Source organism: Salminus brasiliensis, chromosome 13, assembly GCF_030463535.1.
Source record: "Salminus brasiliensis chromosome 13, fSalBra1.hap2, whole genome shotgun sequence".
Classification (NCBI taxonomy): Eukaryota; Metazoa; Chordata; class Actinopteri; order Characiformes; family Bryconidae; genus Salminus; species Salminus brasiliensis.
The window spans coordinates 10,732,219-10,747,726 of NC_132890.1; the positions used below are offsets into that span (position 1 = coordinate 10,732,219).

A 15,508-nucleotide genomic window follows, 5' to 3' on the forward strand; every position below is an offset into this window, starting at 1 on the left:
CCTGCATGCTGTAAATCTCTAATTTGACCACATCTCAAAGGTGCTTCATGAGATTCGGGTCTGGTGCCTGGGAAGGCCACTGAAGAACCCTGAAATTACTGTCAAGTTTCTGACTTGGGCCTTATCTTACCACCTGCGAAAGGCTATCGGACACCCCACCAACAGTCCATTTTCACACTTTCCTCCTGCCTCTTTAATTGTCAACACCGGCGCGTGCCCAACACACATACACCCTCCCCTTGAACCATTAAAATAGCACCTGGCTCATAAAGGGAACGGGGAGTGACACACTGATTGGTTTATTGTACGTTACGCCCAAAACACACCCGTGATTAATTAAGAGACTTAGGGCCCTATATTGGCGATCTTCACAAGCATCATTGCTGGTGGGGTGTAAGATAGCAATGAGCATTGCGACACACCTTGCGCAGGGTGTGAGATAGGGCCCTTAGTACATGCATGTTTCCAATCTTTTCAATAGCAAAGACACACTGATGCACACACACAACTTTGCCAAGCCCAGGTATCAAACCCACAACCCTGTCATCAATAGCCCTATGCTCTAACCGCTGAGCCGCACACCGCCCTGAAGACAGCTTGGGTCAATGGAGACATGCTGTTGGTGCCCAATTCTGACCTTACCATCTGTGTGCCTCAACAGAAGTCGATATTCTTCAGATCAGGTTACGTTTTTCTCATTTTCGGCTATCCAATATTGGTGAGCCTGTGCCCACTGCAGCCTCAGCTTTCTGTCCTTGGCTGACAGTCTTCTGCTGTTGCACCCATTAACCTCCAGGTTTGACACGCTGAGGATTCTGAGGTGCTTTGTGAGGTGATTCTGCTCTCCACATATGTACAGTAAATGATTATCTACTCAGAACCAGTCTGGCCATTCTGTTCTTTCAGCAACAAGGTATTTCCGTCTGTTTTAACATTGAAATGTTTTAGTTATGGAGATCCCTTACGTTTTGCAGTCATCTTTTTTAGTATTATTGTCCCTATTGTCCCTACAGGAGTGTTAAACGTGGTGCAGTCAAATCAAAATCAAATCAAATCAAATTTTATTTGTCACATACATAGTAATACACAGTATAACTTGCAGTGAAATGCTTTTTTTGACAGTCTGCCCACATCAAAGCTATTCAATAAAGATCTAAATTTAAACTTAAAATTATTTATGAAATAAAGTGCAAAAGTGCAAAAAAATTAAAATAAAAAATAAAATAAAATAAGTTACATTTAAGTTACATTTAAGTTAAAAAATAAAATATAAAAAAATGAAAATATAAAAATATAGAAATATAAGAAGAAGAAAAAAAGAAATATGAGATCATTATCATTATCATAAGAAATATGATCATTATCATTATTGTAGGTGCCTGACATTCAGAGCTCTTTAACTTAACTGCCTTGTTTCTACTGCTCTGAACATAATCACATGGAATAGTCCATTACTATGACTGAGATGGGCCTGCATTGACATTTCTGAAATAATTCATAATAATTGCAAAAATGACATTTAAAATAAATAAATTATTGTAATATGTAAAAAAAAAATTATACAGTTTATCTCATTTGTATTATTTGTATCATTTGTAACTGGGCCCCCTGCCTCATGGGGGCAGTTGGTTAGTTTTGCCGAGTGCTAGAAACACCCCAGATCTGACCACCAAACGTTCTGGAAAACTCTTAACCGTCTGACTAACTTTCCTGTGCTTTCTGCAGTAATGGGACTTTTCTAGCAAACCTTTGAATGCAAAACCCTTGATATTGTGAACTAGTGCACCGTCACTCCAGCCAAACATTTGCACACTACTTTGTAGCCTTTCCTATATTTAGCATGTAAACAAGCTCATTAATAGAACTGGCTTTGGCCTTCAGCTTTCTTTCATGGCTTTCCTTCAGATTCATAGTCTGACCAGTTCGAGTAAGACCAGTGACTTCAGGGGTCTTATATCCAGAAAAGGAGACGTTTTTAATGATGATCGCAGGTAGTACTGTGTACTAAGGACAATGGCATCTGTGTGAATGGGAAGCTTTCACAGCACTGGGATTAAATACGTATGCAAACATTCAGTTAGTATTAGATTTTTTTTCGTCCAAAATATAATCTTACATAAAAACAATATCCATTAAAATGTTGTTTTTTTTTACCAAATAATTATTTTTTAACCAGACAAATCTGATGACATGTAAGAGGGTTGAATACCTTTAGGATAGGTACTACCTAAACAATTTGTATACGTTATTAATGTCATATATGCATATATGCTATGCCCAACTGTGTTTATGCAACCAGTCCTGCTTCCACTCTATTTCTGAAGCTGTTGGTCTCTGTGACCTGCCGGGAAGTTCAATTAAACACTGTGATGAGCAGCTTGTAGCACACAGACAGAACACAAGGTGGGGACAGAGGTCCATTTATTTTATTTTCTTCTCTTCACAACAATGCTAGTTACCAGAACATTCTGCAGAACATCAAATAAATAACTCCTATACAACATAAAAAACATAGATCTTATTTTTCTCCCCTTAAAATAGTTTTCTTCTGAATCTTAAACATTATTCTGGCCTAAATTGACATCAGCAGCGCACAGAATCAAAGCGCACAGAAAAGGCAGTATGGATAGAGGAATTTGCTGACTAAGCCAGCAGTCAGCTAAACATCTGCATGCAATTTCTACATATAGAAAATAAACCTATAAAAACACTCACTCATAGTACATGTACAATATCACAAAAACACACACACACACACACGTTACAGATTATATACTGGTTTTGGCACGCAGCGTCAAAAACATAAAAAAATCCTTTTTATTTATTTATTTATTTATTTTTTAGGTGAGGCAATTTTCATGGTGGGGTTAGCCATGGGCAGTGGATGATATGCTTAAGAAAGCAGGAGCAGTCTCTTTTTCTTGGAAAAGCACTGTGGGATTAATGATGGATGGATGGATGGATGGATGGATGGATGGATGGATGGGTGAAGAGAGATGGATGGATGCATGGATGGACGGCTTGCTTGTATGCAGGACAGCAGCTGCTCTGTAAGTCCGTAATAAAATAAGTGGGTGCTTGTGGCCTTTGCATTGTTTTCCAACAAAGAGTCCTCGTTTATGTAAGTAGCATCATCATAGCCAGGCAGCAGGACAAAGGCAGGCAATGCATACCACCACACATTGTGGGGGACACACCCGAAAAATAATACACAAGCACAGGCGCATGCAAGCGGGTCAGCTCAGGTCGGCCGAGGTGTCGTTGCCTTTCTTTGTCTCCAGTGGAGGACGTTGCAGTCTGGTGGGGGACAAAGACAAAGAAACAGCACTGTTAGCTCACATAGATACAGTACTGTGCAGATGTTTCAGGCACATAAGTACACTATTTAAAACCAGTAATCTCAGAAAATACAGTAAAAAGTAGCATGAATTTCTCTTTTTTTTTTAAAGAAAGTAGCTAAGCTTGGTTCCAGCATTTTCCTGGGTGCCCACAGCCAGCTCACCGGATTTGTCCAAAACCAGGTGTTGAATGCAGCTACAGCTTTTGCACAGTACTGTCCTGTAACAGGTCTGGCTTGATAGCAGGATGACAGGGCTTGACAGGCCTGCGCTGTTCTTAACAACCTACTGTAGGCCTCGTTCCAGACTATTTCCACATTCTAATTACATGCTGATCACTGTCTGTGGTTGTCCGAGAGACGTCACTTGTGAGTGTGAGCAGCATGTTTTGGAATATGCGTGTGCCAGAGGGCGCTAAATCAGCCGTGGCAGGCCAGTAGAGGCACCGGAGGCGGGTCTGACACCTCCACGCCTCCGCGCTCTCCGCCTGAATCACGCGCTGCCGAAATGAGATACCGTCAGGATCAGACACACCCGCCACACTTGTCATGGAGGAAATGTCATTGACTCAACCTCCCCCCAGCATGTGTTCCCGCTCGCAGAGCACGATGGTGGTCAGCCACAGACTAGCAAGTAGAACTTCGAAAACCTGTGGTTTTACACCACCGTGTCGCAAACACTGACCAATCCGAGCAGAACAACAAGGCCTTAGGACATGGTGGAAGTACCCGTCGCATAAAAGCTATCTCATTTGCCTCAAAAGGCCTGTTTGTTTAGAAATGCCCAGCAAGTGTGGGCACACTCAGCAATGTTCACTGATCACATCCATAAGGTTAAGGAATCTTTGGAGTGACGTGTTTGACAGAGCGTTTTTTGGGCTCGTTTGTCCTCAGTTACCAGCATTTCTTCCCAATTATCTCCACTTAGTGCAAAGTCACTAAGATTTAAGTCAACAACACTGGTTTGACTTTTCAGTTAAACCAGTTTCGCAAGCTTTTACACAAAGGACACTTTTGCTCTGCAAGATCGATATGATTTAAGCCTGTTTAGGCAATGTGTGGTTTTCTGCAGAAAGGCTACAAGGCAGTGGGAAGGAGCTAAAAGTCTAGAAGAGTCCACTTACAGTCGTACTGGTCCTCCTCTCTTGAGAAGCACTCTTTGAATAGGCAGTGCATGGTTCGGTAGCAGTTGTCTATTAAGGATTTAGGCCTGACGGATCTCCCTCCCTCAAAGTTCGGGTCTCCAATGCGATCCAAGATGTCGTCTATAATTTCTGGAATATCCTGTGTCTTAAACACAAACACACGAATGCTGCATCATCATCATCATTATCATCATCATCATCATCAGTGTTTCTCACAAACAAGGTTAACCCTCATCCTGGGCTCATGTCAAATTCACAATATCACTGTATACTGTATAAGTCAAATCCTAAGAGGCCACATACTTTTTGGTCACAAAATGAGCCAAGAAGTGGGTCTGAATTAAAAAATGGTATTACTGAGGATAGGAGAGGTTGTGGGAGGCAGTATGAATGATTCAAAAGGTTATAGCAGCTGCTTCAGGGGGTGGACAGAGAAAGGAAGGCTTTGTCCTTACATCTTCTTGGGAGTTCTTTCCGCCATAACTTTGCTCATAGAGCCTGAAAAGGTTCTCAAGCTGGGTAAGGTATTTCCGTCGTGTTGGGTGTCTCTCGGGCAGGACCCTCAGAATCTTCTTTATGCCTGCCTTAGCCACATGCAGCCACAGGTACTGCAGATGCACTACTTCCACAGGTTCTCCCTCCATCTAGGACAGTCGAGAATCGAGAGAGAGAGAGAGAAATTATGAGATAGGGGACAGGTTGTGACATGGCTCGCAAAAGGGGAACAGGCAGAGAATTGAAAACACAGCAGAAGAGTGACCAGAGGAAAGGACGGATGAATGAATGAATAAGTAATAGCTGAGGAGGAAAACAGCGATTGCCCAGAGGAAAGGCTCAAGCTGAGCGTAGGTGGATGTGGAAAGTGTGGGAATAAGGCATAGTGGGGCAGTGAGTCAGAGAGTTTAGGGACAGTAAGAATTGGGGCACTCGCTCACCAGCCTGCTGTTGTTGAGCAGTCTGCTGATGTTGTGCAGCCTAAAGACCTCCTCATAAGGCACCTGGATGGTGTAGTTGATGGGGAAGTTCTGCTTCTAGAAACATCCAAATAGACACTGTGTGAATAGCCTTTCCTAGCAATTTCCTTTCAGTCCATATTTACCAGAACAACAGAAGCAACATAAACAAAACTCATCATTTGTTAATGGCCTACGACGATGACTGGCCCTCTGTTTCGTTGCGGTTATTAGAAAAACTAACACTGGTTTCTAATGTAGCACTTTATTTAGGAAAATTAATAAAGTGAGTAGACCTTTCTATTCAACCAGTAATGGACAGTGAGCATATACAACTTCCGGTATATCTGCGGTTATGTTCAGGGGGTTTAAGACATAATTTTATTTTCTAATGTTGCAGTCTCACAAAAACCTCAGACCTCCAAAATAGACACTTTACAGTAGAAGGAAAAAACGTCTTAACGTTTAATGGACATTTTGGGAAAGAATTATTCCAGTAAGTCAGTTTGGAGCATTTCTATTGGTCCATTTATCAAATTTAAGAAATTTGGACATAACGTAAAGAGCAACCAGATTCATTTTATGTCGACAATTGCAAAACTTCTGTACTTCTGTACAACCCCGGGGGGCTAGTCTATAGGCTACAGTTTGCTACAATTTGCACTACTGCTCATATTTGCATTAACCATACCTAGACTGTTAATCTGCTGCATATGTCACTTACTGTTTTGTAATTTCTGGGACCTCTATATATACTTTATTTATACACTTTATCAGTACATTGCTGCATATGCCACTTTACTTCTGATCTATTTATTTGTACAAACACTTTATACTCTTACATGCCCACAAATTACTCTAATACCATATTTGTTATGCTTAGTGTTTTTTAATGTTTATTTAAATGTTGATGTTTATTGTTGCACCATGTGTAATCATGTAAAATATTTGTTACGTTGGTAAAAGAAATTGCAATAACACTTGTGGCCCGCCAGTGAACCATAGACTGTTTAAGGGGTTAAAAACATGTACTATATTTACTTTCAAAATGTGGACATAATGCCAAAATACTCAAATTCTGTAATAAATAAATAAATAAATAAATAAATAAATATAATTAAAAAGAAATACTAATTTCACTTTTTAACATAATTTGAATCTGTAAATATATAACTATCATTGGTTTCAAAAATGTCAATTTGTGTTTTGTTTTTTTGAAGATGCACAGTTTTTTAACAACACTGATGTTGTCTTTCCCAACGCCCCTAAAACCTTTCATAACATTTAATAATGTTAGGTGCACTCTGTTTTACCAAGTATCGCCTCCTTAAGGTGGAGTTGAGCTGATCTTTAACGGCGTGGAGTGCTCTGCATCTCTCGGACGTTGTGTTCATCCACACTGGTAATACCCACATCAGACCTACAGGGACAGTCACACAGAAAGCAGAACACCACATGAACACAGAGGACCTACATCAGCACTACTAGACCTACTGTTAAATCTCAATTTACACAATAAAGATGAGTGACATGCGGGAATTCATCTCTCCAAACTGGCACATGCATTCAGTTTCCCCTGAAAGAGTCACAAAATATCCTTTAATCCTTACTAGGCCTTGGCACTAATCCAGCGGGTGACTAATCCAGCGGGAGTTTTACTTGTAGGGTAGTTAAATGCTGTCAGGTTTCTGAAAGTAACACTGTATTTATTGTAGGACTCTCCCTGGGCAAAATGATTATATGCTACAGTTCTCTCCTGTCAAACAAAGCAACCATGAAAGCACACAGGCTGGATTGAGTTACTTGTGCTAAGATGTCTCTCATTACATCTGATACAATACAATGGTTTTAATCAGCATGTGTGTTCTTCTGGCAGCTACATTAGTGGGCAATTTCACAAATGTGTCTAAAGAAGGAAATTCTACAACTACAACAACTGGTATTCTTTCCAATACATGCACCTTGCAAGTAGTCTCACAAATTGATCAGTTTCAAAAGTTGAGTTACTAGAATAAAGGTCTAACTTAACAAGATTAAAGATGGAGATTAAAGTGTTATTAGTACTGGTACTGATCATATCTTTCCGTCTACGTAGTTCTTGTGTGCTGATTTTTATTAACACACAATTAACACACATTTTCCTCCATCTTGCTATTCTTTTTTGAAAATTACATGTGTCTTTCTCCCAATTCAGTACTGCCAATTAACCCACCCGTTCATAGCTCCTCCTAACACTAGCAATGCTCCCGACACAAGGAGGGTAAGGACTTAACATGTGTCTCCTCCGATACATGCAAAGCCAGCGGCCGCCTGTTTTTGCACAGCAGCTGATGCGGTATTGCCGGGCAGCCGACACACTCTGATGAAAGCGGCGGTTCCCCAGCTCCACCAAACCAGCTAACAAATGCTTGTGCCAGCCAACACCGCTTAGGAGTGCTGAGGGGACAGAGCGCCATCTACCCACCTCAAGAGAGCATGACCAGTTGTGCTCTCTTGGTCTTTAGCTGCTGATGGCAAAGCGGCATGGCTGAAGAGAGAGTCGGAGATTCGCAAACTCAGTCATAGTGGTAGTGCCTTAGAGCCACTCAGAGCCTAAGAAAAGAATTTCTTATGATATCTTAAGATTTCCTAAGAATTTACCAATATCTTCCTGAACATTTGTTCTTATGTTTTTAAACTGTGGATTTTTTATAGTTATGCCCTTAAAAAGATGAATCCCATTTTTCTTGTAAATTGAACAAATTTCAGATATCATCTCAAGATTCTTTATATGTGGTGTCTTAGGAAAGCTTTTGTAAATCCAGCCCTATTCAACTGATAAAAGTTAAGAACCACAACATTAAATCTAGCTGTAATGTCTCTTTAAAGGCACAGTGACTCTGTTGTCACAACAGATGAAGCATAAAGTGTGAAACACAAGAGCTGTCTCATGTAGTTAACATCAAAACCACAAAACCACTGCTGGGTTTACGAGGAAAAATCATCTATTTCAACATAACATGAAAGCACATATTATACACCTAAAAAGCATATGTACAACAAAAATGACCCCACCACAATATATACACCCTCCGAAGCCCTTCCAAGATCTAGATATCTAAAGCTTCTCCTCCCTGCAATAAGGAAAACAAGGCCAGAAATAAATCAACCTCCCCTGAATAAACACTTACAAGCCATAATGCCACAATACAATAACCTCTGCTGCATTGCCACACTGTAATTCATGTGTGGTCAGAGGTGCGTTGCATAAGGTGGTCCAACGTGGTTTACGGAAAGTTTCTCTCAGGCAGTCTCCTGCTGGGAGCAGAGGGATTGAGGGCACGGGGGTCTAATCCTGTGTCTATTTTAACAGAGAGGTTTTGATAGTTAAAGATAAGCGATTGTGACTGCGTGGCCTGAGGCCGAGAGCGATAGAGAGACCCAGACAGTGAGAGACGAAGGCAAGAGATGAGAGAAAGAGAGAGAGCCTCTGCAGCTGGATGTCACTCTGCCATTCGTCGCCGTGTGGTCGGCCCCTGCGGTACAGCTGCAATTCAGACGGTTGCGAAGAGACGGTCAGTCAGCAAGTCCCAGAGCCCAGGCAAAACACTGCTGGAATTCGTCCGGGCCACAGGACCCCAGTCTATATACGGGTACGGACCACTCAACCCCCACGCTTCTCTCTGAACTCAATCTACCCTCGCTTGCCCTTATTCTCTCCCTCTCACTGCCCTTTCGCTTACATTCTAGATCTTTCCATCTCTTCAGTACAGGAAGTGGTGAGGTACAAAAAAGAAGGCTTTTCACTTCTACAGAAATAGGATCGTACGTAAAGACCCGCTGCGAACACACTACGTGCACAACACACACACTTCTACATCAACATCAAAGCTGGTCAAATGCGTAACTGTTAAACCACAGAAGCTCGCCAAGATCTCTGCTGCAATACCTGACGTGCATCACTTGGTTTCTTTCTCTCTCTCTCTCTCTCTCTCTCTCTCTCTCTCTGTGATAAGCTCTCTCTCAACCAGCAATATGAGCTTTCCCTTGCTGACGGATCTCGTCTGAAGTCTTTCGAGGTGCTTAAAACGCCTGCTTGTGTTCATTCAGGAAGCCTTCAATCTTCTTCTACTGACCATTTTTGTCAGGCCGTTTGGTCTGCAGGCAGATTCCCAAAGCGTCCTGGCTGAGCTACTGAAATCCAGTGGGAAAATTACGAATGTCTTTCAGCTGCTTGATCAGTTTGTTCCCTCACAGCTACAACCAGATCTCACAGCTCCAAACCTCTGGAGCAACTGGTGCTGCTCTCTACACTTGAGGCCTGACGTTCGTTACCAGAAGACAAAACAGTCAGGGTCACATGCAACCCCTCTCAACGGCCAAGGCCCTAAAAGCTCTCACGTACCCAGAAGCCCCTTAAGGAGCCAGGCCTCAACCCGGACCATCCTTCCCCCTGGAGAGACTCTGCACTCTGTAGACCGCTGCAATGGAATCTGGACACTGACTGTTCCAGAAATCAGATGAGGCCTCCTGCACGTTCGACCTAAAAAAGCAGACAGGGTCAAGCAACGTCCACATGAACATCACACAGACCATCATTACAGTACAGTTTTGTACATTTCTGCTCTGTTCAACCCATTTAAGACCCTTGGTATGTCCACATGCTGATCAGTGTATTATTATATTCAGTAAATGCACTACACAATAAATGGCTTGGGTGTAAGGTTCTACACTCTGAGCAACAGCAATTCTAGAACACTATGTAGTTATTAAGGCTACACGACACATACATTTGGCCTTCATGACAACCTTTGTAGACATTTATTAAGATTTATTCTAACTAGTACCAGCTTTTGTAACACTTGCTGTGGCAAAACTGACAAGGGCTTTGACAACTGACATTAGTTGGGCTGAGCCTTTGTAGGTTGTAGGTTGTCACGAAAGGCTTATGTAGGTGTTGTGTAGTCGGTTATCAAAGATTCTATACAGTACTAAGGTTTTAAGACTTGCAACTATCCACTATATTCACCATGTGGACAAAAGTATTAGGACATCTGCTCATTCATTGTTTCTTCTAAAATCAAGGGGTTAAAAAAATGAGTCTATCCTGCTTTTGTTGGAATAACTGTCTCTACTGTCCAGGAAAAGCTTTCTACTAGATTTTGGAGCACCGCAGTGAGGATTTGATTGCATTCGGCGACACCTCATCCCCAACTCCATAGCTCATCCCAAAAGTACTGAATGGAGCACCATCATTCCAAAGCTAAATGCTGCTCCAGAGAGTCCTATTTCATTGGCACTGCTTCTTTACAGAGACCAGACCAACTGTGTGTATGTGCATTAGCACATCTGTGTCAGCAATGGGTGTAATTTAAAGTAGCTGGAAGCATTCCATTTTATAATGAATGAACCAACAGAGTGCTCCAAAATGACCTGGGGGGAAATCGTTTCCCATTGACTTCCATTGAAAGTTAAGAAGTTTGTTCCTTCTCCCTTTAAAACTGCCGTTTTGGAGATACAAGTTTTTTTTTTCCCATAACAATAATATGCATATCATCGCTGTCACATGAAAAACGTGTATCTCCAAAATGGTGACAGAAGTCAAAAGTCAAAAATGGTCTTAACTCTAAATGGAGGTCATTTAGAGCAGTTGCAGAGTTCAAACAATGGGGAAAACTATAACAGACAATTATGGAGATACATGTTTTTCACTGGACAGCAGCGATATTCATCCTATAAAGCAAAATACATCATGTCAGCCATCATAAAAAGAACCTAAGAACCTTTAGCCATGCAAAAAAACACTGAAATGCTTGACATGGAACTTTTTTGATTAGGAACTTTTTACATCCTGCAGAAGTTCTTCAAACTTCAAACACATGGTCATACTTCGTATACAGCAATGGCCTTTTAAAGAGTCGCCCATGTTAAAGTTCTTTGAAGAACCTTTGGAAGAAAATGGTTCTTCTGTAGGCCTGAACGCGAAAAACATGTAAAGAACTGAAGAAGATTTCCTTCCTCTGTTAAAGCTACATTTGGAAGTTCTAATAATATGCAATATCCTTTGCTGCAGCTACAGGAGCTGGAGCGTCATCTGCCCTAATACACTTACAAGTTCACTGTAAAACAAGTCCAGATGTTTTCCCCCCCACCCACTCGCTCATTCAGAAGGAAAAACAAAAAGTATTCTCAAAGCTGAGCTATCTTCTCAAAGGCTGGCACCATGAGCCAGTGTTCTACAGGAAGATCTCACTTCTAGACTAAAATTCCCCTCCACTGAATCCTCTTCAGTAAGTGTGTAAAACAGTCCAGGACCAGCCTCGTCAAAACAGAAAGCACTGACCAAACACTGTTTTATGGCCAATTTTCCAACCCAAATTTCCCCAGCCATTATTCTACTCCAGAAACGTACCTGCCCTGGTCCTCCTCTGGTGAAAGGCGGGATCAGAGGTTCACACAGCCAGAGACAGCCAACCTGAGGATGGTCGAGAAGCCTCAACTGCAGGAGGAAAATAGAACAATTCAAGTGTTAGGAGAGCACGTTCACTTTTACTGCACCTCTTCTGGTCACAGCTCTTCCCATAAAAAGCTGATCAAGGCGAGGCAGAGAAGGAAAGACATGGAAAGGAAAGCAGACGCATTACGCAATGGCGGGCACATGTAAGATGAAGTCCTCAAGCAGTGGCTTGACAACTACAACCACTGAGAAGGCGCGCGCCGGACAGGACCTAAGGAACAGCACCTGAAGGAAGGCGCAGAAATTGCGCACGGTGCCCCAAAAAGGCGCAAGTGACCAGGGCAGCACCTGCGCAACACCTGCGCAAAGCTTGCGCAGCACTGGAGGGAAGGGAAACACACAAACCTTTGTTTCTGTCGACGAGCACGGTCCTACTGTCGACGCGTTCAGGCTCGCTGTGTCGTGCAGTGGCCGTCTCGTCCCGCAGCTTCTAGGGAGGGAGGTTTTAAGCGCGCGCCCCTCGCTGGAAAGCCCTGACTGCAGACACACAGCGGCGTGGAAACTCCCCGGAGCCGCTCCGCCTCACACTGACCGTTTCTGTTTAAGTGGTCTCCAGGCTTAGCGACCCTCCTCCCACCTCCTGCGCCAAAAGGACATGTGAACAGTGAGTGCGCTCTGCGCCGATGACACTTACTTTCACTTTCGAACAGGTTTTTTTTTTTTACCCATGCGAACCTCTGCAGTGCTACAGCCCAGCAGTAACACTCACCCTCTCAGCAGCCGGAGAACATCCTGTGCTGGTTTCACCTTTCCAAACAAAAGCTTCAAGAGTTTCATAAAAACAAATTTAAAAAAAAAGGTACACTAGAGTGTCCAAATGTTTTTGGACACCCCTTCTAATGAATGGATAAAGGATAAAGGTAAGGATAAAGGTGCACGTATTTGTCATTGTACAGTGTGGACTGTACAGCGAAATGTGTCCTCCGCATTTAACCCATCTGGTAGTGAACACACACTCACACACGTGTTAGGGGCAGTGAGTACACACACACACCCAGAGCGGTGGGCAGCCAACTCCAGCGCCCGGGGAGCAGAGAGGGTAAAGGGCCTTGCTCAAGGGCCCAACAGTGGCAGCTTGCCAAGCCCGGGAATCGAACCCACAACCCTGTTATCGATATCCCGGCGCTCTAACCGCTGAGCCACCACTGCCCCATCGCATCGCAATGCATTCATCTACTTTAAGTTGCAGCCATTGCCGACATTGTCTAGTCCCTGTGGAGAAGTACTGCAGATAGAATAGGTCTCTCTGGAGCACATAGCACCTATAAACCTATTGGCACCATGCCTTCTAATCTCAGGGGCTAGAGGGGGGTACAGCTCCCCCCAAGCATTGGGCTGTGGAGCACTGGAACTGGAGGACTGTGTACCTTTGGGAGTTTGAGTTGGGGATGCGATAGGGTGGTGATCATCCAACCTCACTCAACCTCTCGTTGCTGAATGCAATCAAATCCCCACAGCAATGCCCCGGAATCTAGCAGAAGGCCTTCTTCCCTGGACAGTAGAGACAGTTACCCAACATAAGCAGGATAGACTCTTTTTAATATCCTTGATTTCAGAAGAAACTATGAACCAGCAGGTGTCCGAATACTTTTGTCTGCAAGATAAGATTATCTTATTATTTCCATCTCTTATAGTTTAAAATAACAAAAAAAAGAAAAAGGCCCCAAAGCAAAGGTTGGGCACCCTGTGCTGTCATGTACTTAGTAACACCCCCTTTGGCAAGTATTACTGCTTATAATGGAATAAATGGAAGTATTTCACCTCTTGTCTGGTGGGTTTTTACCTATTCCTCCTCGCAAAAGGCTTCTAGGTCTATAAGGCTCTTGGGCCGTCTTGCTGCACTGCTCTTTTGAGGTTTATCCTCAGATTTTCAGTCATGCTTAGGTCAGAGGAGTGCTAGGACCGTGGGAAACCTTCAGTTTGCACCTTTTGGTGTAGTCCATTGTGGATATTGAGGTGTTTAGCATTGTTATCTTGCTGTAAAAGCCATGAAGCCATCTTTCCATCTTCAGCTTTTGTACAGATAGTGGGATGCTTGCTAGTACACTGGGTGCAGCACAAGCCAATGGATCAGTTTTTCCTTCTATTGGAAGGAATAACTTCATTGGACTTATTTCCAAACTGCATCAAGCATGTTTATTTCTGCATTTGAAAACTGAAAGGTTTCCTTCTGATGACTCTTCCATCAAGGCCATATTAGTGCTGGTGTCGCTGCACAGTAGAATAGCATCATTCTAAGCATCATTTAGAGTCTAGAGCTAAATCTTCTACCTTCTGATCTGCCTACCTGTCATACGAGCAGATTTCTTGGGCTTCCAGAAGTCCTTCACTGGCTAAATGGGATGTGTTGGATTTGAGCCCAAATCCAACACCCCTGTTCAACCAAACAAGGACTTGGAGATCACTGGTGAGAATCTTTACATCAGGGATTCTCAAAGTCATTTTTAATCATTCAGATGGTTCTTGCAGCTGGTGGTTCTTTCAATTCATCTTCAGGAAAGAAGCCTTTGCTTAGGTTGTACTCAAACACCCCTGACTTGTTAATAAAAAAGAATCAGGTAAGGGTGCATAGTGTGGTCCTGCAGGGATGGGACTGGGTACAACTGCTTTACATGGCATCAATGTTCTTAAAAAAAACATTATTCAGACTCTCTTTAAAGAACAATTCATTGAAATGATCTTTAGGGAGCCAGAAGTGGATATTCTTTGGAACCACTCTAAACCCAGCCAATTTGCTCATGTATGGGTGAAATGTGGGCTAAGTGGGTTTGAACATTTGCAGTAACTGGGAACTAGTTGGGCTTCCCAAATGGGCTCCATCGTTACAGCCCACCCTAATATCACATGGCTCCCATCTAGATTCCATGTGCATTGTACAACCCAGATGGTGCCTTTGTTTAACCCCTCCTGGTCCCATTCCTGACCCTGGCAGGGAAACTGTTCTGGTTCTTAGTTGAGTTAATCATACAGGCCCCACATGAGCATGTTATCTGGAAAGAACCCTTTTCCAACACCCATACCCAAAGCCCCCCTAATATTACCAGTCGTCAAATAAGCTCCATTAGCTAAAAGCAGGACTGTGACCGTGCACTGGAACATGGTGATGTTGCAATACTTAAGTAGCTAATTGTAAAAGATGGTGAAATGGCATTTTGTAGGAACTCTTTTTGGCACCTTGTAAAATACAGTCATCATTTTTCATCATTCAACTACTGTTCATATTGTTCAGAAGTTGGTCAGAATATTGGAATGTGTACTCAGTGTTGTGAAACCAATGATAAATGTTAAATGAGTGCATCATTAAACCCAAGTAAAAAGGTGTTTTTTTTTGTGGGTATTCCACTACTCCATGCCTCAACTACTCTATATATGTATATAACAGGGGTGAATACATAGATGTGTGTATATACTCCATAGTAAGACATGCTAACCTCCAACCAGATCAGGCAGATCAGTGAGCCAGCGACAGGGTCATGGGCATTTAAGGCTCATTGATGTGATCCATGGAGGCCCCACCACACAACATAAAGGACGTCTTGGTGCCAGGCACCACAGGACACCTTCAGAGGTCTTGTGG

At 42.8% G+C, this 15,508-nt stretch overlaps 1 protein-coding gene across 1 annotated transcript; it reads right to left on the reverse strand.

Moving 5' to 3' along the window:
• Positions 1-2,421: 2,421 nt before the first annotated feature.
• Positions 2,422-12,509, reverse strand: il34 (interleukin 34). Its single transcript, XM_072694861.1, has 8 exons — positions 12,277-12,509; positions 11,827-11,913; positions 9,820-9,957; positions 6,749-6,855; positions 5,418-5,513; positions 4,938-5,126; positions 4,462-4,627; positions 2,422-3,297 (listed from the first exon to the last, which is right to left on the reverse strand). Exons 3-8 carry the CDS (start codon positions 9,857-9,859, stop codon positions 3,242-3,244), a joined length of 654 nt encoding a protein of 217 aa, XP_072550962.1. The 5' UTR covers positions 9,860-9,957; positions 11,827-11,913; positions 12,277-12,509; the 3' UTR covers positions 2,422-3,241.
• Positions 12,510-15,508: the final 2,999 nt, after the last annotated feature.

What these genes read in the sequence shown, in the direction of transcription:
- il34 (XM_072694861.1), bottom strand. Translation starts at nt 9,859, where the DNA reads ATGGTCCGGGTTGAGGCCTGGCTCCTTAAGGGGCTTCTGG. An exon ending in GCTCCTTAAGGGGCTTCTGG is followed by an intron (nt 6,856 to 9,819) that starts GTACGTGAGAGC and finishes CTGTCCCTGTAG; the next exon opens with GTCTGATGTGGGTATTACCA. An exon ending in TGCTCAACAACAGCAGGCTG is followed by an intron (nt 5,127 to 5,417) that starts GTGAGCGAGTGC and finishes CGACTGTCCTAG; the next exon opens with ATGGAGGGAGAACCTGTGGA.